General features: G+C 40.9%; 1 protein-coding gene and 1 long non-coding RNA gene across 5 annotated transcripts in view; one reads left to right on the top strand and one right to left on the bottom strand.

Moving 5' to 3' along the window:
- kntc1 (kinetochore associated 1) overlaps window positions 1–24,753 on the top strand; it is a 27,892-nt gene extending 3,139 nt beyond the window's left edge. For 2 of the 4 annotated variants that reach the window (XM_028578611.1, XM_028578610.1), the window contains exons 8-62: window positions 18–128; window positions 481–574; window positions 824–876; window positions 990–1,102; window positions 1,207–1,261; window positions 1,351–1,449; window positions 1,540–1,583; window positions 1,689–1,754; window positions 1,847–1,922; window positions 2,177–2,302; window positions 2,435–2,601; window positions 2,715–2,826; window positions 2,926–3,069; window positions 3,161–3,217; window positions 3,540–3,611; window positions 3,756–3,875; window positions 4,127–4,270; window positions 4,362–4,457; window positions 4,628–4,731; window positions 4,851–4,953; window positions 5,044–5,178; window positions 5,287–5,406; window positions 5,684–5,756; window positions 6,004–6,071; window positions 6,181–6,482; window positions 6,684–6,856; window positions 8,685–8,785; window positions 9,177–9,321; window positions 9,439–9,495; window positions 9,582–9,745; window positions 9,910–10,014; window positions 10,105–10,233; window positions 10,440–10,556; window positions 12,167–12,276; window positions 12,372–12,588; window positions 13,391–13,480; window positions 13,568–13,733; window positions 13,819–13,877; window positions 13,990–14,206; window positions 14,287–14,360; window positions 14,466–14,676; window positions 14,972–15,084; window positions 15,206–15,261; window positions 15,400–15,478; window positions 15,565–15,689; window positions 15,797–15,932; window positions 16,022–16,117; window positions 16,296–16,352; window positions 16,800–16,854; window positions 16,962–17,025; window positions 18,496–18,625; window positions 18,715–18,804; window positions 21,062–21,216; window positions 24,041–24,143; window positions 24,342–24,753. In XM_028578611.1, coding sequence (XP_028434412.1) covers window positions 18–128; window positions 481–574; window positions 824–876; window positions 990–1,102; window positions 1,207–1,261; window positions 1,351–1,449; window positions 1,540–1,583; window positions 1,689–1,754; window positions 1,847–1,922; window positions 2,177–2,302; window positions 2,435–2,601; window positions 2,715–2,826; window positions 2,926–3,069; window positions 3,161–3,217; window positions 3,540–3,611; window positions 3,756–3,875; window positions 4,127–4,270; window positions 4,362–4,457; window positions 4,628–4,731; window positions 4,851–4,953; window positions 5,044–5,178; window positions 5,287–5,406; window positions 5,684–5,756; window positions 6,004–6,071; window positions 6,181–6,482; window positions 6,684–6,856; window positions 8,685–8,785; window positions 9,177–9,321; window positions 9,439–9,495; window positions 9,582–9,745; window positions 9,910–10,014; window positions 10,105–10,233; window positions 10,440–10,556; window positions 12,167–12,276; window positions 12,372–12,588; window positions 13,391–13,480; window positions 13,568–13,733; window positions 13,819–13,877; window positions 13,990–14,206; window positions 14,287–14,360; window positions 14,466–14,676; window positions 14,972–15,084; window positions 15,206–15,261; window positions 15,400–15,478; window positions 15,565–15,689; window positions 15,797–15,932; window positions 16,022–16,117; window positions 16,296–16,352; window positions 16,800–16,854; window positions 16,962–17,025; window positions 18,496–18,625; window positions 18,715–18,804; window positions 21,062–21,216; window positions 24,041–24,143; window positions 24,342–24,359 — 6,066 coding nt within the window. In that variant the 3' untranslated portion in view covers window positions 24,360–24,753. Of the gene's footprint in view, window positions 1–17; window positions 129–480; window positions 575–823; window positions 877–989; window positions 1,103–1,206; window positions 1,262–1,350; window positions 1,450–1,539; window positions 1,584–1,688; window positions 1,755–1,846; window positions 1,923–2,176; window positions 2,303–2,434; window positions 2,602–2,714; window positions 2,827–2,925; window positions 3,070–3,160; window positions 3,218–3,539; window positions 3,612–3,755; window positions 3,876–4,126; window positions 4,271–4,361; window positions 4,458–4,627; window positions 4,732–4,850; window positions 4,954–5,043; window positions 5,179–5,286; window positions 5,407–5,683; window positions 5,757–6,003; window positions 6,072–6,180; window positions 6,483–6,683; window positions 6,857–8,684; window positions 8,786–9,176; window positions 9,322–9,438; window positions 9,496–9,581; window positions 9,746–9,909; window positions 10,015–10,104; window positions 10,234–10,439; window positions 10,557–12,166; window positions 12,277–12,371; window positions 12,589–13,390; window positions 13,481–13,567; window positions 13,734–13,818; window positions 13,878–13,989; window positions 14,207–14,286; window positions 14,361–14,465; window positions 14,677–14,971; window positions 15,085–15,205; window positions 15,262–15,399; window positions 15,479–15,564; window positions 15,690–15,796; window positions 15,933–16,021; window positions 16,118–16,295; window positions 16,353–16,799; window positions 16,855–16,961; window positions 17,026–18,495; window positions 18,626–18,714; window positions 18,805–21,061; window positions 21,217–24,040; window positions 24,144–24,341 lie in introns of those variants that run through there. The other 2 variants (XM_028578612.1, XM_028578613.1) reach the window with 2 other exon arrangements.
- LOC114555872 (uncharacterized) lies at window positions 4,944–22,459 on the bottom strand. The gene is made up of 2 exons (XR_003692599.1): window positions 22,373–22,459; window positions 4,944–5,398 (listed from the first exon to the last, which is right to left on the bottom strand). It is a non-coding gene; the product is annotated as an uncharacterized LOC114555872 (long non-coding RNA).

The raw sequence follows: 24,753 nt of genomic DNA, 5'->3' as shown, positions 1-24,753 counted from the left end.
ACATTTCCTCAACTCAGCTCCAGTCACTCATCAAGATAGACTTCTGCTCCACCAATGATTACCATGACGAAGGCTGCAGTACAGCAGTGATGTTCAATCTGGGCCGTGAAATCCACTTATTGATCGGGGTCAGTGTCTGTGAGAGAAGTTTTATTTATTTATTTACCACCTGCAGTTATGATACATATTTAAAGGACAACATGAAATTAATTCTTTACTAATGGACGATGGTACTTCAAATATTTATTGCTTATTTTATTTCAATCCCTTTTTATACTATGATGTTGCCTGTCTCATTTTCCTGTAAATGTAAGCACATAAAGTATGTTTTCAAGATGAAAACTAATCTTTACCATGATATTAACAGAAATTTTAAATTAAGCTTTAAGCTATTTGTGTAAATAAAACCTTAAAATAGGATTTGTAGTTAATAAATAGTTAAACAAAATGTACTCTTGATGTAATGTGTTATTATCACAGGGGGATAAAGAAAATATTGTGACTCACTGGACGATGGAACCTAATCAGGCCAAGATGCGCCTTGCTCAATCTGTCAACAGCAGCTTGATTCCAGGTCAGCGTTTGCTCCATCTACATCTGCATAGTTACACATTGTTAATGTGCCTTTTGGAAGATGCTGAATATTTATTATCATCTACATATTTAACATTTGACTTTTTTTTTCGACATTGTGTAGTAAAACACTAAGTATTGGGTAAAAGAGAAAAGATAAGAAATATAAACACAATATGAAACCGTTGTGGTTTAGAGTGGATTCAGTGAGAGTTGTAACATATATTCTCCTTACATGTTTACTTCGAAGGTGTGAGGAAGATGGTAGTGGTGGAAAATCTCTTGTATATTCTTGACACTGAGGTAAGTTTAGTGGTATCACCTGTAGCTGTTGGATATACCATTGCATGAGGTTTGATCAAAAGTATTAGAGGTTTACATATGGATTGCGTTGTGTGTTTTTTTTTCGGCTGCAGGATGCCCTTAGTCTTTGGGACCTACATTTCCTCGTCATGATTCACTGTTGGCAGGATCTGGCCATTCATGACTTTGAACTCACCACAGAATGTGGCTCTGCCTCCATGGTGGCGTACGTAGCATCAATGTTTTATCACATACTGTAGCTGTAAATATACAGAGGAATGTGCCTCAATTAAACAATGTAAAAAATGCAAATGACTCTGTGTATTACAGTCAAGACAAGGGCAGCATGAAGATGATTACGCTGACAAAGCAAAGCAACAGTCAGGTAGCAGTACAAGTCCTTTTGAAGAAACTGTAATAGATGATAGTCTCAAGTTCTATTCTGATCTCGATATGCTGGTTTTAATTTTTTAGATCAACTCACTGCAAATACGATTTCTGCCCTCCATGACTGTTTGCTACTCTCTGGATGTCTCCTCAGTGTCCTGCCTGGTCCAGACAAAAATAAACATGGTAAACAATCAACACTTATTACTTTTTGTGGATGGATATATGGAGCTATTTCTGCACATTAAAGTCAATTGTTTTAACCTCTGATTTCAGGATACAATTTATTTAGTTGAGGGGATTTGTGAGAACCCAGAAAGGTCAGCTATGTTCTGTATGTTTACTATGATGTTCAGCCAGTACTTATGTGATATGGTGAATGTTTTAAAATATGATGTGGGCTTCTTTTCTTGTTTTTCATTAAGTAGTCGAGGAGAGCCTTTATCTTCTGTTGTTGTCAGATGCTTCACAGAGGCTTTACCTGAGAACAGGTACCTAACTTTGATTTGATACATTTCAACATTAGTTGCAGTTTGTGTAGTCTACATGATGTCAGCATAATTTGACTTTTCTATATTTCCAGACTTAGCAGACTTCTTCACAAACACATGTTTGAGGAGGCTGAACAGTTTGCCATCACATTTGAGCTGGATTTAGAGGTAAGAGGATAAGTATAATTCATTTGACTGTTGTGGGCTAGACTTTTATTTTTGTCCTTTGGCCTCAGTGGACAATGGAATAAAATATGTTTGCTATTTCACCAGGGAATTATTATATTTATTATTATTAATTATTATTGATTTTAGAGTAGAAAAATGCTTTTTGTATTGTTACTTTATTTATTTGGTGCAGCTGGTGGTAATTAGTAACTTAATTGGGGCTATATACATTTAACAATCATATTTTTGTTCAGCTTGTTTACAAGGTAAAGCTTGACTTTGTGCTGGAGCAGCTGGCCTCTGCATCGGTGGGTGGCTATGGACAGGATGTGTGGTCTGAACTTGTGGAGGAGGCCAAGACCAACCTGATGAAGATCACAGTCAGTTATTTAGTCTAATCTCAGTTTACAGTTCCAAAATGTTGATAACCTCTTGAATTAGTCGTAGCAAAGTAAAACTGGGATCAAGTATTAACCCCTCACTAATAGATATTCTTTTTTTGTGTTGCCTAGGATGAGCAGTATGTGGTGGAATACTGCCTCAAGGCTCCATGGCCGACCTTTGAGACAGCAGAGAAAATGCTAAACCATGCTGCCACAAGATACTCCTCCTTACAGATCCAAGAGGCCTTGGCAAGGCTGGCAACATTCTGCAGCCTGCACGGACTGGAAAACTTCAAGTAAATTCAAAGTCTTAGTGGCCTCCTGTGTTGTACAGTATAATTTCGGTAATGTGTTTTGTTCATTATGTACACGTAGGTGTGATTTTAGTATGTTATTTTGTCATCCATAGTGGCATCGCCTGGATTGAGTTTCTGAACAGCACTGACAATTTACTAGACATTCTGACCCACCTAAGAGAGGGAGACATGAAGGGTGCACAGCTCCTTTGGCTCAGATATGAGGTAAAGAACAGTTTCAAGCACTTGATGAAACAACACTGTGAGAAATATCACGGTGTCAGGGTCAGTTGTGATATTGTATACTGCTGGGTTTTGTGACAGGGACAGATTGCGACAGAGTTTGATGAGAGCAAGCTTGAAGCTGTGCTCAGTGCCATCCCAGAGGACCTGCCATCCCAAGACCTCTGTCCTTGGTTTAGGACAGTGTTTGTTTCTTTTGTGAGGAGAGTGCTTCCAACAGGACAGGTAGGATATATTTTCTCAAGCATAAAATACGGTCACCTTTAACACGTGCTATGTTTTCAGTAGTAAAAGTTCTGTCTTTATGTACCCATAGAAAATCCTGGCGAGATGGCTGGAGCAGAGGGCAAGGAATCTGGAGTTAACAGAAAAGGTATACAAAAAAAAAGCTTAAGTTGCGTAAAACCAAGCTTTGTAATCATGTACTAAAAGGCAGCATAACCACTGGTGATGAGCATACATTCATTTGTAGTTCTGATGATTTGAGTAAAGTATTGCAAGCTTAAATCACAATAACATAGTATGGTGAAAAGCCTCGCCCATCACATGCTTGGTACACTTATATGACTGGGTTTTTTTTGTGTGTTTGTGATTTAATTAATTTTAGTTTCTCCCTTAGTTGTATAAAACGTTGCATAATAAGTATTAGTCACGATAAGGGAACCAATGATAATAAATATAATGTGTTGTTCCAGGGTGCTTGGCCCCAGAACGGGTTTGACTTGGCTGTGCTTGGACTGCCTTCTCTATGGACATGGATGAAATCTGTAAGTTAGCCACATTTTTCTCTTTCACTATAAATGAGTGTTTGTGCCTTCACAATCATGATCTACCTGTGGGCGCAAATTGTGACTTAATTATCATGACATCATGTGGTCCATGTTTCTTTTCTATTTTTTATTTTTTTGAAGGATGATGATTATAATGCCAAAGAGGTGGAGAACCTCAAGTCTCTGGTCTCCAACCTCCGTCGGCTCCTGGACCTCCACCAGAAATACAACTGCAGACTTTCACTTTCAGTCTTTGAGAAGGTTTGTCTCTTATTAGCAACATATTATAATTATATTTGAGTTTCAAACAAGCTTCCGATATCTTCAGCAGGAAATAAGATTTTATCAACGTGCAAAAATTGATTTAATTATGAAAATGAAAAAACATTTGTTTTGTGATTAACAATTTATCTGACTTCTAAGTACATTATGGTGTTGTGTTTGTGAGACATTTTGAATGGATTTTAAATTGTTCCTATTTTAATAATTTATCTTCTTTGTGAATTTGAAAGGGAAGTGTAAGGAGTGTCGCATTCTTCATGCTGGATAAAGTGCCGGCTCCAGAGTTGATCGCCCCCACAGTGGAGAGAAGTATCCTGCCGTATGCTGAAGAGCACGGGGTTCCTTTTGATGAGCTACTTCTACAGTACATCAAGGTGCAACTCCACCACTTCCAAGCCCACTGGGAACAGACATTTAATTTCCCAAATGCCTCATGTTAAGTGTTTCTCCTCTCATCTTCACTAGGATCTGCTGGAGCGCTGCAGTTCTCAGACCACAACACTTTTCACAGAATGGGAAGCTAAAGCGGTGGCTGTGCTGGGTTGCATGACTGATACTGACGTAAGTTTATGTAACATCTTTACAACTACACACAGTTCATGACATGTTAAAGAAAAACAGCTGTAACCGCAGCAGCAAAATAAGAATCAATAAGATAGTAAAAAAAACTAAAAAACAATAAAGTTTGTACTAGGATTTGTGAAATCTTACATTATTGTATTTCCTGCCAGCTGATGGTGGATGCTGTGCTGGAGATCATGCAGAAAGCTGTAGTGCCCTGGAGTAATGTGGTAGAAAAACTTGTTCAGCAATACCTTGAGATGGATGGACCAAAGTATGTTTGCATTGTCTCCTCACCCTGTTTTTTTTTAATTATATTTTTTTTATACTAGTACAAATTTGGTAATATTAGCCATTTCTATATAATTTTTTTCTAACTGATATATTCCCCAGACAAGAGCTTTTAAAGGAGAGCTACCAACTGATGGAGATCAGGAAACTTCTCAGGGGCTATGGGATCCGCAACTTCAATCTCTCGAACAGCACTCAAATTATGGTAATTTTTATTTGATTAATTGTGTGTGACATCTGACTTCTGTTGTGCCTGCCTATAAACTTTCTGTCATATACTGTATATCTTCCCCAGACGCTGATTACGTACATCCTAAAGCAAGACATGCCAATGTCTTTAGAAGACTCCCTGACATTAGCTGCAGCTTACAAACTTCCAACCTCGCAGATAAATTACCTGTATCTCATCCAGCTGATTGGCCAATGCAAGGTATGCTCATCCACATGAGAATATGGAATCACCAATATCATTTTCTTTTACATTTTCTTTTGATGTTTTTATGACATATTGATAGGAAGTCTTTTATGCTGCTTGCAGACTGAGGAATGCATGGCTGTCCTGAAGAAGCTGTCCACTGCAGAAGCAGAGTGTGTGATCGAGCGTCTTACATCCTGGGCTCGGCTGCAGCTGGAGGACAAAGCCCACATATCTGATGAGGTGAGGAGAGGAAAGATGTGATGTTTTTGAAATAAAAGGTAATGTGCATTTTACAGGCTTGTACTTGAGGCTAAATGTTCTGGATGCAATTTACAGTATGTGCATATTTTAGATGATGCTTATACACAGCTATAAACACAAAACAAATATGCCTCAAAATGGATTATACATGAAACTTCACCACCTCAAGATCTGAACATAAAAAATAGAACAGAATAATGATAAATCATAATCATTCTGGCATTTTGTATATCGGAAAATTCTCTGTCTTCAATAGCACAAGAGACACCAGAGGGTCGTAGCTCAGGTGGTGGTGGAGGCTCTGAAATACCTGCATATACTCCAAAAACGTAAGTACTTACTTGACACAATTCTGAATCATGAACAGCAGAGTGGCATAGGGAGTAAAGTATCCTTCATTCAGAAATCACAGTTTCAAGTCCCTGTCAGCAAACATTCACCCTGCTTTAGAACACTTCTCATTACTATAGCTACACCTTGATTGTCTCAACGCAGCTTACAAAGGTTTGGGAAAGAAATGTTGTAAATGTTCACCTGAACATCCAAGAGTGACACCAGGTTTCATGTCCTCTGCAGATGATACTCTTAAAAGCATGGAGTGTGAAAACAACCTCATTATGTTCAAGGCGATTGCCCACCTACAGGTGAGTTAAATTTAAGGAATGTTTTAAGGGTTGTTCCTTCTGTTTAACCGTTTTTTTGTTGTTGTTTTTCTCTTTTTTTAACATGCAAACTATTTGTCTGATTCCTCAGGAGGACTTTGATGTTTTCTTCACCCCCTCCAACTATGAGGATCCAAACATCCAAAAACAGATCCAGGACCATCACATGACAGCCTATGAAAACACACGTGGCCGCCATTCATCTAAGCTGAAGGCTACGACAACTCCAGTTGTGGCTAATGATCCCGATGGCAAGACCAAGACCATCTCCACAGAAGCTGGCTTACGTCGTCTAGGAAGGCAGCTGCAGCGCACCGAACAGGAGCTCTGGTCTGACTTGGCCCTGCGAGCTCTGGGAGTGGGCAAGGTGGACAAGGCCCTCAAGATCCTCAGGTTTGCATGTGTGGAGGCTGTGCCATGTGTATGAATCCAGGGGTGGGAAACTGATAGGGCGTCCTGTTGTTGTTGTTTTTTTTACCCTTGAGTTCCTATTGAAAATATTTTTTATTCAGACTACAAAAAAAACCAGCCCTGTCCAGTAAGGCATATGGAGAATCACCATGTTTTTCTTTGTTCTTTCCTTCATGTTTTCAGTGAGCTGTATGAACACCACTATAACACCAGCACAGGGAAGGTTTTGTTCACTGCTGCCAAGACCTTGTGCCAGATGCTGGAGGCAGATGTGCCCATGGTGCTTCCTGAGGATATGGACTTGCCAGCAGTCATCCATGATCTTGCCTGCCAGGCTATCACTGTGTGCCACTCAGGTAAATAACACGTATAAACATCAATGATGTTCAACAGCCTTTTATGTTGGGAAAAAATAGCTGTTATGTAAATCAGCGCTGGAGTTATAACTCATCTATTAGACACATTTGATCTTTGTTAATTTGTTGCGATCTTGCAGTAAGGATATTAATACACTTTTGTTTTTAAACCTAAACTGGGAATGTATCCTCAATCTCATCTTAAAGGGGTGATAGAATGCAAAACTGATTTTACCCTGTCATAGTTGAATAACGACGAGTTCGGTGGGTAAATAGGACATACATAGAAGCTCAAAATCCCATTGACACCCCTTTACTATGAAAATCTCATATTTTGAAACTGCCGCTGAAAACGGGCGAATCTCAACAAAGCTGGAAGTTGACGTCAACCTCCCAAGACCTGTAACTTTGTCACGCCCATGGGTGTATTAAGAGAACATCACGCCCCAACATTTACATAGACTACACAAATGACCTAAGATCAGGTAGTCTTCTGAGTCTAGGTCACGCAGATCTCTGCTATTCCATTACAAAATTCACTTCTGAAACTTTTTTATGCGAGAAATCAACTATGTAAAGCTCAAATATGGGCCGCTTTATGAAAATAACACACAACTGTGTGTCGGACTTCAGCGGCCGGTGCTGCCTGTGTTGTTGCCTCGCCGCCTGGCCTGCCTTCCTTCACAGACCCCGACCTGCTGTGAGCTCGATTGAGCTCCGTTAGGCTGGCAGCCCACAGCACTCTATACCCGCGCAAAGTCACCGTTTTTTGGGCTAATGGACTACTAAACGCTGCTGCCCTGACAGAGCTCCAGGGCCTGCAACTCCTCTCTTCCTTCAATGAGAGCTAGCTAGCCTCCTCTTACAATTCCTCTGAAATTCACAAATATTCATTAATTTAAAATCGGACACCGTTGTTAGCTTTATAAGACATTTAGCTAGATGTTGTATATGTGGCGTGACGAAATTCAAACTGTAAATATACTCGAATTATGCCGAAAATGAAGCTAACTATCATCCAGCCGCAGGCTCTATCAATGAGACTCGCGGACAAGCAGCGTTTATTTCCCCAATCGTTTGTTTAAATAACTCAAGACATTATAATTACACACATTAAAAGATTAACTGGAACCTGTGGTAAGAGATTGCTGGTGTAACAAGCTCGCTGACCGCGCTCTCACTCACATACACGGGCCATTTAGCCAGCAGGAAGAGGGGAGTTGCAGGCCCTGGAGCTCTGTCAGGGCAACAGCGTTTGGTTGTCCATTAGCGCAAAAAACAGTGACTTTGCGCGGGTATGGAGTGCTGTAGACCTTAAGGAACAGTGTAAAATACCCTATATAATCATTCTATCACCACTTTAAAAAGTATTAGTTACAAACCGAGACTGTAAAAATAATGGGCAATTCTTCTGGGCCTGATATCCCTCTCTTAGAGCAGCGCCATTGCAACCATAAACAGCAATGTCTTGGCTGCGTCATGCGTCATGGATGCTATGTCCACTATTTTTACAGTCTATGGTTACTTATCAAACAGATGATACACAAACAGCAAAGCTATAGAGCAAGCAAACATCATTCTTTTCAATATATAATTGCAATAGTTTATTGGTCTTGTTGAAGATGCTGACCGCCTACAGATATAGGACAACAGACCGTGAAAAGACTTGTGTTGCAAATTTGAAAGAGCATCTAGGCTAAGTAGTTCACATAAGACAATTGTTTTTCTCTTTGTTTAACATCTGAACTCTGAGCCAACCTGGCTGCTCTCGTTTGCTTCAAATCATCCATTTCAAGAAAAAAAGACAATATTATAATAACTGTTGCAGATTTGCTCCTGGACTGTCTGGAGCTCTGTAAGTGCACAAGGATAGCTATGGATGTCTATCATCAGTGTCAGTTATCAGACAACTATGGCTTTATCACCAAGGTCAGTATCTAGTCTTTTTTCATAAAATGACACAGTATTTTTGTCTGGTTTGTGCTTAATATGTTCTATGATATATATTTCTGCAGATTTAAATTGGCCATCTTATTTTACAAATTAGTAACTGGGAATCTACCAGGTGAACTAATAATAATCAATAATCAAATAATCAAATTAGATAATAATATGATCTATTATCTACAGTAACAGAATTTTCAAGCAGGAGTTTGTGCGATTACAGTAAGATACCTTTTGGCTTTTTGAAAAGTTCCCAGAAATAAGCAAGGAAGCCCCCCTGGAAGTTACAATTGAGTAATGCCTCCACTTTACAAAATTGTGAAATTAACCGAAAGCATAAAATAATGTTTTGTATTTGCGATGTTTAACGACACAGGATTTGACCTTGGAGACAGAAAAAGATCCACATTCTCAGTGGAGTTTTCACAATGTTTTTAACGAAGATTGCATCGTTCTGGACCCAGTGTCTGTGCTTCCAGTCCAATATGAAATTACCAACTGCTTGCTGCCTGTTTCTTGGGGTAAGATGTTCATATCAATCATTTACTGAATGTCTATTTAGTATTACATCACCTTAGGTAGTCTTCAGCTAACTGGTTTCATCAGCTGTTGGGCTAATTTTATTCCTAATTCTGCAGATACCAAACTGTACCCACTGGACTGCTCCTGTCTGTCACACTGCTCATTTGAAGACGGTCTGTACTTAAGTTTATATTTCATTGTTATTCCTTGAACTTGTGATTTTGAAAGCTTACCTTTACCTTACCTGGCCTACATGCAGGATCAAACTACCTGCGGCCCCTCTTGGGTCCCTTGGACAACATGTTAGAGATGTTACAGGAGTGCAGTCAGCTGGAGCTGACCCTCAGGCTGCTGGTCAACTCATACGGCAGCTGCCTGCAGCATGTCACCTCTAATGTTATGGATGTAAAGCTCAGTGTACAGGTATGGCTGCAACATAGAGGTGCTGTCAGTGCCACTGCCATATGTGTTTCTGGAACAATTGTACCATTATTATAGCTTTAGCTACTTGCCAGTTAGACCAAGCAAACATATTTTGTCATGTTTATACTGAAAATTTCGCAGTAAACTATTAACTCTTCTTTCAGCTTTATGATGCCAGAGAGCTTAAGATGTACAGTACATGCTTGAATAATCTTCGAAAGAAAACTACTTCATCTCTGAATGCCGTTGCTGTGGCTCTCTTGAACAAGGTGAGTCTACTGAGACTGGGAGGTTAGTAAAAGGTTTACTGCGTTTTAGTATATTTTAAAATAACTATCTCTATTTTCTATGGGCTGCAGGTGTTCAACTGGAGGGTGGTTGATTGTGATTTGGCTATTGGACTATGTACGCTCCTCTCCAAAGCAGAAGTCTCCAAAATGTTGTGGAAAGTTATTGACAACACCTGGCAAAACTATGACAAAATCTTGGTAGGCAATATGATTGCTGTTCTGTATTTTATTGTCAAACCTTTTTTTGTTTTATTCATGAAGGCCAGGCTTGGAAACATAGATATTTTTTAAATCAGCCATGACAAAACATTAAGCAGTTTGTTGGGAAAAAGAAGATTACAAGTACCTATGTGTATATGCACATCTCCATTCATGTTTTCAATCAGCGACTGCCGCTTTTTCAGGCTGTGGCCAGGATCGGGGCCAATCTCTGCTGCTTGTACAGTGAGGCAGAGGAACAAGAGAAGTTTCTCTCTGTCATCACTGATGCTGAATGGGGCATCAAGCTCGGCAAATTAGAGGTGTGTGGATGAAAACTACTTCATATTTATATTCGCATTATACTTCACAAGTAGCTGTCTGTCTTGACTTGACATTTAACATGACCTGACGTCTAATAGGGTTGGGCGATGTCCCCTAAATTGGCAGTTGACTATGTTTACACTAAAACATTGTGATGGACGATGATATCGGTGGGGGGGGAGCTCATATCTCTTTACATAAATTCTTTACATAAATATTTTTTTCTACTACTATAGGCCAACAGTTAACATAGAAACAATTAGACATACATGTAAATGCCCTCTGTAAATGGTGCCCTGCTGGTAGGTTTTACAACTTGACCTACTTTCACTTAAGTGCAGTAAAGTCAATCGGATGTACGTGATCTGCGTAACGACAGTACGTGCGACGTTTGCCTTCAACAGAGCGACAGTAATAACCTAATATACCATCATTACTGAGATTAAACTACCGGTACATTCTCGGTTATGTTTGCACTGAATAACGCATTCAATAAACAGAAACATAACTCTTGCAGCGCACATGAACAGATGCGCAATATTAGCTCACACATAAAATAGCACCCTCGTGAATTAGCCTACTGTTGCTAACGTACATTCATAAATCCTGCATAACATCGTCCCGTACCTACAGGACATCAGACTTACTTATTGATGCACGCACACCGTAGTGTCGACACACTTAGTCCAATGAGGGGAGAAAGGAAAGTGTGATAGCGTTCCACTTTTAACGCTTTTTTCTCTCTCACTCGAGACCGCTGCGTCCAATGTTACTAGAAGGTAGAGCGAGCTACAACTGACAGGGAGAGAGAGAATGTATCACTACAGCCAATCCAGTCTGCTCAAAGCGATGGTCTTTTTCACAAATAGGTTGCACGTAAGGGGGGGAAAAGTAGCTTCCACTTAAAGGTCCCATGGCATGAAAATGTCACTTTATGAGGTTTTTTAACATTAATATGAGTTTCCCCAGCCTGTCTATGGTCCCCCAGTGGCTAGAAATGGCGATAGGTGTAAACCGAACCCTGTATTCTGCTCTGCCTTTGAGAAAATGAAAGCTCAGATGAGCCATTTTGGAATCTGCTTGTTATGAGGTCATAACAAGCAAGGTTACCTTCCCTTTCTCTGCTTTGCCCGCCCAGAGAATTTGGCCAACCCATGAGAGAGAGACATCATGGCTTTCAAACGAGAAAAGTGGCAGTTGGTCAAGGCCACACCCCCACCCTCCACCTTGCCCCTCCCACTCTCCTCCTCAATAGCTTCAGACACAGAAATGGCACATACTAAGGAAAGCTCATTGTGGGACTGGCTCTAGTGGCTGTAATTCTGCACCAAGGCTGAATTTCGGGAAAGAGACTTCAGATACAATATTAGGGGACCACTAAGGTCTATATAAAAGCATCCAAAGAGCACCATGTCATGGGACCTTTAAGGAGCCCTATGTCTTGTCTTTGTGTCTTTGCTAGTTTAAGACCGACGCACTTGTCAATTTCCCGTCCAGCGCCCGCGACTAGGATTAGTGTGTTTGACAGGGTGAGGAGTGTGGCTCTCCATCGTGATGTCGGCCAGCCATCACGCTAACGTCTAACATGCTTGCCCCTGCTCTGCCACAGATATCCATCCAGCCAGTGTTCCGTCAGCGACCTGAGATGAAGAGTAGTCTGATCCCTGATCTGGTGAAAAACAGGAGGATCACCCCAGACATTATCCTCCAGTACTGCAGGTCAGCTGCTCTAACTACAGTGTTCTTTCACTTTTGGGTCCAGAAATGTTAAGTTTTCTTTTCCTTCCTGTGCTCACTTCTACTTCTGTCTGCAGTACCTTTGGTCTAGACACTGACGGTGTGATCAACCAGTACATTACCACCTTACTGCTGCTCCAAGAGGACGAGGAAGGTGCCAGTGACCCAGGCCCAGGCCAGGAAGAAGTGCAGCCTCTGTGTCATGCAGATGCGCTGGAGCGAGTCTTGCAGATTATCCCGATGTTACACAACACCAGCGAGCTCACCGACAGCCTCTGTGCTGCCATATCCAAGGTTTGTGCATGGGGACAAACTGAAGGAGGGAAAACTTCATTAAAGGTCCCATGGCATGAAAATTTCACTTTATGAGGTTTTTTAACATTAATATGCGTTCCCCCAGCCTGCCTATGGTCCCCCAGTGGCTAGAAATGGCGATAGGTGTAAATCGCTCTAAACTGCTCTGCCTTTGAGAAAATGAAAGCTCAGGTGGGCCGATCTGGAATCTCCTCCTTAAGAGGTCATAAGGAGCAAGGTAACCTCCCCTTTCTCTGCTTTGCCCGCCCAGAGAATTTGGCCCACCCATGAGAGAGAGAGAGACATCATGGCTTTCAAACGAGAAAAGTGGCAGTTGGTCAAGGCCACACCCCCAACCTCCACCTTGCCCCCCCTCTCTCCTCCTCAATAGCTACAGACACAGAAATGGCACATACTAAGGAAAGCTCATTGTAGGACTGGCTCTAGTGGCTGTAATTCTGCACAAAGGCTGAATTTCAGGAAAGAGACTTCAGATACAGTATTAGGAGACCACTAAGGTCTATATAAAAACATCCAAAGAGCACCATGTCATGGGACCTTTAACATGAGGGCTCAGCCCTATTATTTTCTTTTAGTTGCCAACCCAATTAACCAGTATTGCCCAGAATTACTGACATACATTACTTGGTTTAGTACTGCTATGGCAAACCGATTCAAGACAAGTCTGAGCTACACCACTGAAAGGAGTTTACTGTCATAGTTTATTATTTTGGTGTTTCTGTCCTGAACAAAATTTAAGTTTGACTATTCACCTAACTTGTAAAATGCCTTTCTTATACAGCTCAGCCCTTACAACTATGAGAGGATCGAAGTCGTGCTGAAGATCATCCAGGCTGCAGATGAGAATGTGACAACCTTTTCTATTAGTCAGGTAATAAAAACAAATTGGTATTGCAAATAGTTCCTTGTCTTCAAAATGCATTGTGCAAACTAGCAACCAGTGTCTTTTAATGCACAGGCAATGGGTCTCCTTCAGCACCTGAAGTCCTACAAGCGAATCTCTCCTCCCTCAGACGTGGAGAACACTCATCTTCTAGAAAACAGCCTGCTGCCAAACTTTCTGTCCAACAGCAGATTGCCCTTCCATCTGCTTCTGCAGACCAAACATTACTGGAAGATTATCTGTGAGTTTCATGCTGTGTGTGATTTAATTTCCCCTTTGGGATTAATAAAGTATTCCTTCTTCAAAACTGTTTTTTCTGTGTTTAGCTCCTGAGCTCAGTGAGGAGACCTTCCCCACACTTCTTCTGATTAGCAAACTGATGAAGGTAAAGCACACTAATCTACAATGTAGCCTTACTCTGTATAATCATAAAAAATATATAGATGTATCCTTTAGACTGCTATTCAGGTTATTCAAAGCTTCCTGTCTCTTTCCAGGTGAGCCTTGATAAGTTATACATGTCAGCAGCGAACCATGTGTTTGAGAAGAAGATGAAGCCTTTACTCTTCGAGCAGAGGAAAAAGGGTCAGGGCCATGGCTACAGTAAGGAGACTTTCAAGGTGGCCAAGGCCATGATGGAATACATTCACTGCATCCAGAGCCCGGAGTGGGCTGCTGCCACAGCCCACAAGATCACCCAGGAGCTGCCACCAGGTGTGTATGTGTGTGTGTGTGTGTGTACGTGTACGTGTACGTGTACGTGTGTGTACTGAATTGTTTACTGTTCTCTACAGGCTATGAGAAGACAAAGTCTCTTAAGTTCTGTTTGGCTCTTGGAGATGCCTGGCTGAAGGATCCAAACCTTGAGGTCAGTGGTTGTGATTGTTCTATGATATAAACTTCAAATCTCTCACATCCGGTTAGTTTTTCCTAAACTGGTTGGTTTAATCTACTCCCCTTTAATCCTGAGCAGGAGGCAGCGCGGGCTAGAGGGGAGACCTTTCTGTCCAAGCTGAAGCTGCAGTTCCAGCGCTCGGCTACCGAGAACGCCTTGATAACCAGCCAGTTAAACAGCCCAGAGCATCTGAAACTGACTGGGCTGCCAGCCAGGCTCATAGTGGCTCTGTATGAGCACAGCGGTGTGGAGCAGCGCTACAGAGACTCGGGAGGTCAAACTTATCCTGGTGAGCACGCTTTGACACAGCAGTCTGCTGTAGAAACTGAAGTAAAGCAGTGTTGCTCTACAAGCTTTATTTTTTTTAAGGATTAAAGTGTGTTATATCACTTTGCACTGCCTTTTATGACATTGAATTATTCATCAGCTATAAATTATTTTCTACTTAACACTTAACTACTTAACAATTAACACTACATTATCCTGCTTCTTAATGAAGGCTAACATTGTTTGATATGTTGTAACTGGGAGAAAGTCATCAACAGTGTTGATTCCTTCAAATTGGATCATTTGCCTCTGAGCAGATATTCATGCAGTGGTTCAGGAAATAGCCACCATCAACAAGGTGGATCTCCTGAAAATCCGTAACATGATGTTGGAAAAATGGATCTGCAAAACAGGCCCTGCTGTCACCAAGGTATGTCTCTCTGAGCTTTTATTCGCTAATCACAGTTTCTGTTCATCTGCTTACATTGTGTTTTAGCAAATTATAGTCCATTGTCTAGAAATTTGACTAATCATATCTTTCTTTGATAAAGGATATTGGTAATCATGAGTGTATCCGCAACATTGAGGAGGACCCAGACTTAATGAGGTAGAGTCAGTTGCTTGTCTGTTACACATATAATTTTTCTTTCCCTGTATTATTTGACATCCACAATGATTGGGCAAATAGTAGGAACACCAATATGTGTCAGCTTCTCTGTTTATTGTGTTTATTTGATGCTCTCAGGGTGGTGTACATGCTGCAGTCTTGCTCCATGGATGATGCTGTCCGTCTCCTAAACCCTATCCTATCTGCTGAAACCTGGGTGAGTAATACATTGCAGTGAGTCAAAATTGGACTAAGTGTCCAGAGAAAGTGACTGATATCTATTTTTTGGATTTCCTCCTGTAGCCGCTCAGCACTTCTGGGCCTCGTCTGACCTTCTGCCATCGAACTCGAGCGCTGCTTTGTCTTGTCCGCCTCGCTGATTCGGCCACTCTGGAGGCTAAGTTGCAGATCCCCAGGAACAAAATTCAGTAATAGGAAACACATTTAATAGTACTCATGGAATAATTAATTGCCAAGTTAATTTAAGGGGTGTGTAAGACGTGTTAAAGTTTCTGTATTTTATATTCCCATACAGATATTATCTGAAATGCTACATCTTTGTCTCTCAACTGGAGGCATTAAACATCCCTTACACGGTGCAGTCTTTCCTCAGTAGTCCCAAAGAGGGCTTGGTTAAAGGGTTGTGGAAGAACCACAGTCATGAGCCGCAGGTACTTATTTAACCGAAAACATTGAAACTATTCTAGCTAGTTACTTCACTATAGTTCCACTGAAACTGAAGCACCCTTTGTCCTTTCAGGCGGTGCGGTTGGTGGCTGACCTGTGCTTGGAGTATCGGGTGTACGACCCTCAGCTGTGGAACAGTCTGCTTCAGAAGCTGCTGGGCTTCAACTTGGTGAGGCACCAGATAAAATCTTTCTAATCACACAATTAGTCTCAAACTGTATAAAAAAAAAAAGAAAAAATTGAATGCAGTATCTCACTCATACAGGATGTCTATCAAGTTTTTCTCCAGTCTTTGTAAAATTGTTGAGGGGGACATTACAACCTGTGTACATGTTTTTCTCCCAAAGATCAGCCACCTCCAGAAGGTGCTAGAGGCAGTAGTGGCTGTCCCTGCTCTGTGGGAGGTAACGTCACAGTTCATCGCTTTTATTTAAAGAAATGCAAATAATGTTGCCATTTATTACTTTACTATTTGTTACTTGAGACATGGTCAATTTCAGTAAAGTTCAATGTGGTCCCAAAGTGTATATGATAAATGTCTTTATTGTTACAAAATATCAGAAATACAACCTGCACCAGAGCCAGGACTCCGATGGCGGCCAGTTGCCGTTCTATAATAGTGACAGTAGAGATATAGACATGAAATGTGAGCAGACAGAGGGCTGGATATGAAATGCAACAAAGATTCACGGCCAGAGTTAAACCAGGGACGTTGCAGTTAAATGGTATATGACTTAACCAGTAGATGTGGAGCCAAAAGTAAAAACTCCTCCAACTATCACTGCTACAATACAAGTGATAAAAGAGAAAGGGCTGCAAAGCTAATTTTATTTACTTTATTTTCTCCCCAGATTTCCAGTTTCTCCAGGACCTGGAGGAGTATGATACTGGCACCTTTTGTCTCAGGTACTAAGTTTATAATAGTGAATTCACTTCCATTAACGGAACAGATGTATGTGTCTTTAGGCTGATCAGTATGCTCCTGACTGTCTGATCTGTTTTCTTGGTGACAGCTTCTGTTCCTCTGAGTCCTGATCAACAGGCAACACTCTACAGGACCTTTGTTCTCCTCCTTAAGTATGCTTTACTCATGTTCCAATCATTTACAGACAACTGTCCTGCTTGCTAGGACTATGTAACTTTCATGGACTGCTAGTACTAGTACTACATGCATGATAGATAGGGCTGCCTTAGTCGACTAAGATTTCTTTAGTCGATTAGTCATTTTTTATGCTTATTTGTGCTTGATTATTTATTTCCAAGAAACTTATGAGCACATTTATGGTAAACACAAGATTTAAAGTGGTGCTTTTGCAGGATTAATTGTGGATAAACTCAGTTTTACAGATGGTTAATTAACTACATTTATATTGTGCTTTTTTAGTCTTAACCACCTCTCAAAGCGCACAGCTCTGTCAATTAAATCAACTAATCGATTAGTCGACAAAATCGTATAAGTGTTAGTCGACTAAGAATTTCTTATCCAGCCCTAATGATAGATGAAACTGTTTTGGTTTTTTTTTGTCTTTGGTTACACTGCATGGCAGAGTATACTGAACTGAAAACTTTATAATATGGTTTCAAAGCAGTCTGGCTGTCCAACAGTGTTCAGAAATCCTTACACTTCATGTTGAACGTCAAAAAGTAACGTTACCTGAAAACAGCACTTAGTTTCTTTTTAGCATCTCACATCACACTTTCAGTCACTATTACCACTACTACGGTAAGAAACATTGTGCCAGAATATGAACAATAACTTCGCTGTCAACGGGCTTATCTGCTAATGTTAGCTACCGACCGTTACCTTGAAACCATCCAGCAAATAGACGGTACTGTAGGGTGTCCTTACCTGAAACCGGTGATTTAACGTCACCGCTTATTTTACACACAGTTTAACAACAAAACAAAACGCTGAGTGAACATTACCATCTACGTTTTTCATGTTGGTTTTGAGCGGTATGCACCCCCACTAACGTGGAAAACTATTTTAAAACAGCGTTAATACAGCGTGTCGGAGGAATACAGCGTCTCCTGCAGCGGGGAGTCAGAGGCAGAGGGACCGCAGCGTTCGCTAACGTTAGCTTCTTGTCTCATCTGGGGTCTGATAAACAGTAAATTCATCAAATTCAGTGTCCACACAGCTATTTTCCAATAAACTGTAGCCTAGCTGTCATATTTCCCGGGACCCGCGTGAGTGTGGATTTCATGTCGCGGCTTTCGTCGCTGTTTGCCTAGATTGAGTGACAAGTGTACTCTCTCTGTTGTTTATTTGGTTGCCATGACTTCGAGAGTGATGACGTCCTGTCACTGTTGCAGTTACTCACCCTAAAGGGGAGAGAGAGTTCAGTAGAGCAGACGGCTCTGCAGATGCGGTGCGCCGCATGTACATAGCGGAAACCCTGTTGTGCGTCTGCCCTATTTCTGATACCGTGGCGAAATAAATTTTACCACCACTGTAAAATCAACATAGAGGAAACTGCCTGAATAATGTGTCATATTCTCTTAATTTGTATTCCAACTGTCCTGCCGCTCATCTTTGTTTCCAAGGTGCCCTTTCCTGTTGAATCTGGACCTGATAGGAATTGCCAATCGCTTCGCACAGTTCAATCTGCCAGCCTTTGCCCTGGGAACTCTCCTTCTCATCCCCTGTGCCAATAAAAAGGCCCAGCAGATCCAGGTGAGTACGTTCATGTCAAGACTACATTTGAGAAGGAACCCTAATTCCAATCTCATTGTCATGACCATCACTGTTTTTGCTGTTTCCAGGGCTTTCTGTCTTTGTGTAACCCAGTCGCTGTCCTTGAGCAGGTGGAAGAGCTCATGAACACCGGGGAATTAGCTGGAGTTCCCTCACAGGTTAGATGTAACTTTCTACTATTTGTACCACTTAAGACTGATCTATGGTTGTACATAGGCTCTACGCAGAGTCTAGGCTGTAGCCTACGTAAGTGGCCTACGCCATTGTGAGGATTTATACTTGCTACTTGCTACGCTGGTGAGTCTGCATTAGGGCTGGGCGATATGGACCAAAAGTCATATCCCGATATATTTTGGCTGAATATCGATATACGATATATATCCCGATATTTTTTTCCGCAAAGTGAGAGCAAATGTTCAGTCAAAGCCAAAATCAAATATGACATGTCACAAGTAGTTTCATAGAAACAGTTGCAAAATCAAATAAATAATAAACCGGTTTCTTCACCTGGTTCATGATTAAATGCTCAGCTGTTCAAATAATAAAATGTAAACCTAAATACTGTACAACAGGAGTACCTTTTTTGAAATCAAAGCTCCATATTTGTGATTCGTTCCAAAGGTCAATTAAGCTTTTGATATTAATATAATCTACTTTGTTCAAAATGTAATGCCTCATGCCTGTAAGCCTAGGTTTATAGTCCCATTCTTCCACTTGATACTGCTTCCACTTAAGTAAACTAAAAGATGAACTATCGACTACAAAACAAAGAAACTAATTAATGTGTTAATACAAAGAATATTTATTATGATCGGTTCACAGATCTGAGTCAAACGGAAACTTCACCCTTCTGAACTAAGAGTTTCTGCTTCAAGGTGAAGTTTAAAACAGACTGAAATGTCCAGGCTCATTCCTCCACTATTTATTTCTGTATGTATTTATCGTTACATGTCATTTTAACGGGCACTGAGCTCCAGATCCTGCAGCCGCAGACGGTCTCTGCTGCCCCGCTGTAGCTTCTCTCCGTCCGCCTGCCGCCCGGCAAACTTATTGGAACTTTCCCCGATATCGACATACAGGTCGTCCTGGACTACGTGTAAGATCCTACCGATCACCACTCTGTCTTTGGCTGGTCCGATCTGGATCAGCGGGGACCGCGGCGCAGCAGCGAGGCGGCCGTGTTTTTGCCCGGGGAAGAGACGCTGCGGCCGGCCACGGAGCTCTCCGCCTCCCGCTGCCGCCCGGAGCTCAGATTGCTGGTCGAAGGCGGCATACATAATCATAAAACACATTGTCACCTGTTAAATGTTATTCATTGCCGTTTGTTCTTTTCATTTCCTCTATCGAACATAATTAAGCAGTACAAAAGTCCGGCATCTTTAGCGTTGATCTGAATGCTTCGGACCCCTGTTCCAAGATGGCGGCGGTTTTGACGTATGTTTAGAACCTCAAGGCGACATCTGTGTATATATCTATGGGAGCAAGGATCACATTTGAACTATATCGATATATGCGATATGGTCTAATTCCATATCTCATTTAAAAATATATCGATATATTTTTTATATCGATATATCGCCCAGCCCTAGTCTGCATCGTTCTAGCGTATCTCTTTAAGAGAATAGCAGAGCCAGTGTGTGTGGTAGAGTGTTTGAGAGAATGAAAGGGATTAGCTACGGAGGTAGTACTGACTCCAGTGGCGGAGACAGATAAACAAAGTGTCTCCCCTGTGCTTTCTGACCATGGTCGGAAAACTGTAGCAGGAAAAGTTAACCCTCTCTTGGATTTCATGTTGTTCACGGAGAACGAGAACCTTGAAACGAGTAGGGGGAAATGCACCGCTACCATGTCATGGCCAAGCAAACCAATCACAGTTGTTGCGGTGTGCATTGCGCATTTCTGGGGAGGTGAATGTCAGGCTATGGTGTAGGAGCCATATCTACAGGTACCTAAGTATGTACCTACAGCGTAGATAAATGCAGAACCATAAATCAAGCTTTACACAAGAAGTGACATTTCTACTGCTTTAAACAGACACTTCACGCACTTACACTTGAATTGACACTTCAACTTCATTCAGTGCACTTAAACTGGTATTTTAGTATTTTTATTTGGACTGTCTCAGTATTTTAGCGATTTCAAATGTTTCAACACATTCATATACACATTCTGGCTATCAGCCCCAGCATAAAGCTGTTAAACAGAACACTTTGCTGGATCAGTGTGATGGTGTGGAAATGTTAAAGGTGTTTGATGTTTAAAAAACAACAAAGATGAAAAATAAAGGGATGTCTGGTACATTGAAACAATATTTGCATTATTGCAATTGTTATTGCCATTTCTTTTTGTTTTGATTATATTGTATTGCATCACATTAATACATGACATGACATTATTGCCTCCATGATTCCTCAGATCAGGGAGACTGTATTAACTTTCATCAGCCAAAATGGACAGCACCAGAAACTGTTGAAGACCAAACACTTTAAGCATCTGGAGCAGCTCATTGTGTCGCGTGGCCAACCTAACCAGGTGAAAGACTTGGTGGACTACCTGATCAGCCAGAACTGGTAATGTTTTTTTTGTTTGCCAAAATATCACAAGAAAGCAACATAAACATTTCTGGTCTAAGTGAGCCAAACCATCACCAATCAAAAATAAACTCTGCTGAGTTCAATGATACCTCACACAAGACTACCTTAAAGTGATGGTTCGGAGTAATTTCACCCTAGGCTGCTTTGCACCTTGACCTCGAGACAAACACCCCCCATAAGCTTTTTTCCCTTGTTATAACTAGAAGTCGACCAATAGTGGATTTTACCGATAGCTAGATTGGGCCGTATTTGCCGATAACCGATTAATCGACCGATAGTATTTAGAATTGATACACCCACAGCAATGCTACACAAGCATGTGTGTTGTCTAAAACAGTTCTCCTACATATTTTGAGTCATCCAGTGCAAAAATAAACATAATGAGCATTATAATTCATATAAAGGACAAACTATTTACATTTCTTAAAAAAAGTCCCAAATGTATGCTAAATCTCAAAACAGTGACGCCATTCTTCTCTGTAGAACGGTTTAGAACGGTAACAGACAATCTCTGACCTGGAGGGATCTATCTTTCCCACTATATACTCTCTGTTCTCGCTTGGATGCCCATATAAGGCGTAATGTGTGACGGACCTGCCTTCCCATTGGTTGAAAACATAAACAAAGGCATCATGGGAGATTCCCTTGTCGGTAGCACGGAGTTAGCGGTAGAAATGACCGAAAACGTGATGAATTATGGACATCAAGTGGATAAATCTTGGATGTAACAGTTTGGATTTAATGCTCAACAACCCCGAAAAAAGGCACAAGTTCCAGGCTGGATAGAAAATTACCTGTAAAGGCTAGAAAGACACCAAAGACCCCTGTGACGGCTAATTTGTTAGCTTTTAGCTGAATTAATCAGTAAGTCTCTACATTTAACTGTTATTAAATTATCTAACTATGAATCAGAGGTGCCGTTTCGGATCGTGGACGATCCATTTGGGTCGGACTTGCGTTTATTTTTGTCAGTGTTTTAACCGCTTGAGGTAAGTTAGCCTACTACTAATGTTTAGCGTCATCTCAGCCTCGAAAGCAAACAAACATACTGTGCTGTTCTTTCTCTACTAATGCAGCATCTATTCAACAAATTATTAACTTTATAGTGATATGACAAAAATGTACTGCATACCTTTTTGCTGTTGATGCTTTAAACGCGCATCTGATGTCAGCCTTCTCCGCACAGCATGTGCTCGCCGTGCAGCGCGCAGTAACGTGTCAAAAATAAACAACACAAGGCATCGGTAAGTTTTTATTTCGCCTCTAGAGGCCGCTATTGTAATGCATGATGCCAGCAGACCCTTCTCAGCTCTTGCGTACTGTGTAATGAATGACAGCTACGCTTCTCAGCCGCTCCAGCAACGGACGCAACCAGAAAAAACTATCTGTATGGATTTTTGCCGATAACGATAGTTCCACCAATCAACTATCGGTGAATCGGTCGACCTCTAGTTGTAACGTTGGTCGAGTTAGCGTTATCAGCTGGTTAGCTTAGTGCAGGCGCTAATGGATCCACGTTTGTATCTCGTAAATTACCCCACTAATGATGCCCGGAATTATGCCAAACTTCTACAGTAGTACAAATAGTTTCTGTACTGTATAAAACGAGGCATTAGAAAGTTTGTAACTACACCAGAAGTATATTTAAATAACACTTGCCTGATGGATACTCCTCTCGGCTGCTACCACGCGAGATCCCGCACAGAGCACAACATCTATTACTTTTAAACCGCAGCCTAGATATATACAACTGTGTGGCATATCCCCTCACGCTGCAGTAGATGCTTCTGCTGTTCACCATAGACAGTATTCTCGCTTCTTGATTCTTCTTTACCAGTAGTCTCTTCCGGCAGTAGATGTTGCTGTTCTCATGAATAAAAAAGTTGGGTGACCTTCCCCCCCTAGACAAAAAAAAATGTGTATGACCCTCGCATCAACAAAGAATAAAAAGACATGACCCTCCCCCTATTTTCCTCTGGTGGTTCATTCCATAAATACCGAACTGTCCCTAAGGTGGAGAAGCCAAATCCAGACGGCCTGCCTCCAGGCTGCCTTAACTGACAGAAAAGAGTTTGTCCTCAGCTGTTGAGATAACTCATCACTTTAAATGGTGACTCCAGGAGATCTTAAGGAACTGAAAACCTGCATATTTATTTTATTTATTTGTTTATTTAACAGGGACGACAGACAATCATTGAGATCAGAAATTTGAATAATGTTATAACCATGTGTACAGCGATATAAAGAAAAAGAACAGGTTACAAACAATATGAGACTAATAAACAAGCTACTGTCGGTAACCATACATACAGAGTTTATGTACAAACAACTAACGGCAATACAAAAAAAACATCATGTTTAAAGTTATAATACTATTTATGGTCAGCAATTTTAAAGCCAGTCTATTCACCCATTCAAGAGGGAGTGATCCTCTGGATTCATCCAACATTTAAAGGCACAATCTCTGAGATGTACAGGTCCCTCCACCGCCACATCAGAGTCTGTGTAATCTACATTACATGCACTGAGGTGGCATGTGGCTTAATGAACACGGTCTGGAATTTGGACGTTTGATGTTATGGATTCAGTTTTTGGGTTATACAGGGCTTGACATTTAATCTTTTTGGTTTTTCTTGAAGTTGTTCAGCTGTTCCAGTCTACTTTAACTGCTGACCGCCACCTGGTGTCTAAGAAACTTTGACAGATAAAGAGCAAAACAAAAAACCCACCATATATGTTTGACCTTGTCAAATGTAAGATTTGACTTCTTCACATCAGATTCTTTTATTCTGCTCTTCAGTCAGGACGATGCTGACTCACTCGCTCGTGAGTACATGAAACACAGAGAGCAGCAAAGAGGGAACACGCTGACAAACGGCTCACCTTCACCGAGCTGCCTTAAGGTACCTGAAACTGATATCCTGGACCCAGTTTAATCTGGGCTACAGTGGAGAAATATTAATTTTTTTATTTTTATTTAAGTAGTTGTATTCATCATATTAGTTCAGATTGTGTCTTTATTTTCTATTTAACCATTATCACCTTCATAATTGATCTGTTAACATAACAGACCTGTAATTCTACTTTAATTTGTTTTTCAGGAGTTTCTCAACATGTAAAATGGAGTTTCGGGATGAACTGACACTATTTCTGCAGCTTTATTTATGTTTTCACACTTGGTCTATTTTGGGCTCAGATGCAATATATCTTTCAACTATACATGTAATCTTTTAATAAATGCTTTTCAATATAGCTTGTAGTGGATTCCCTGAAAAAATGATCACGGTCAAAAATCAAAGGCTATTCATCTTTTTTTATTTTATCACCTCTTGTTTATTATTTGGTGTATGTTGTTATAACTGTTGGCTAACATGCAGTAATAACTTAAATGTCAAATGTATACTAGAAAAAGTAGCTAGATTGCTATTGCCTATTTGACAGATGATTTCACAGGCTTGGGCAGTTTTTCTGTTTTGGTGTATACACACAAATAAATCGAAGTATGTAAATGTT

The sequence above is a fragment of the Perca flavescens genome, chromosome 5 (genome assembly GCF_004354835.1).
Source record: "Perca flavescens isolate YP-PL-M2 chromosome 5, PFLA_1.0, whole genome shotgun sequence".
NCBI lineage: Eukaryota > Metazoa > Chordata > Actinopteri > Perciformes > Percidae > Perca > Perca flavescens.
This window is presented reverse-complemented; position numbering and strand designations above follow the sequence as displayed.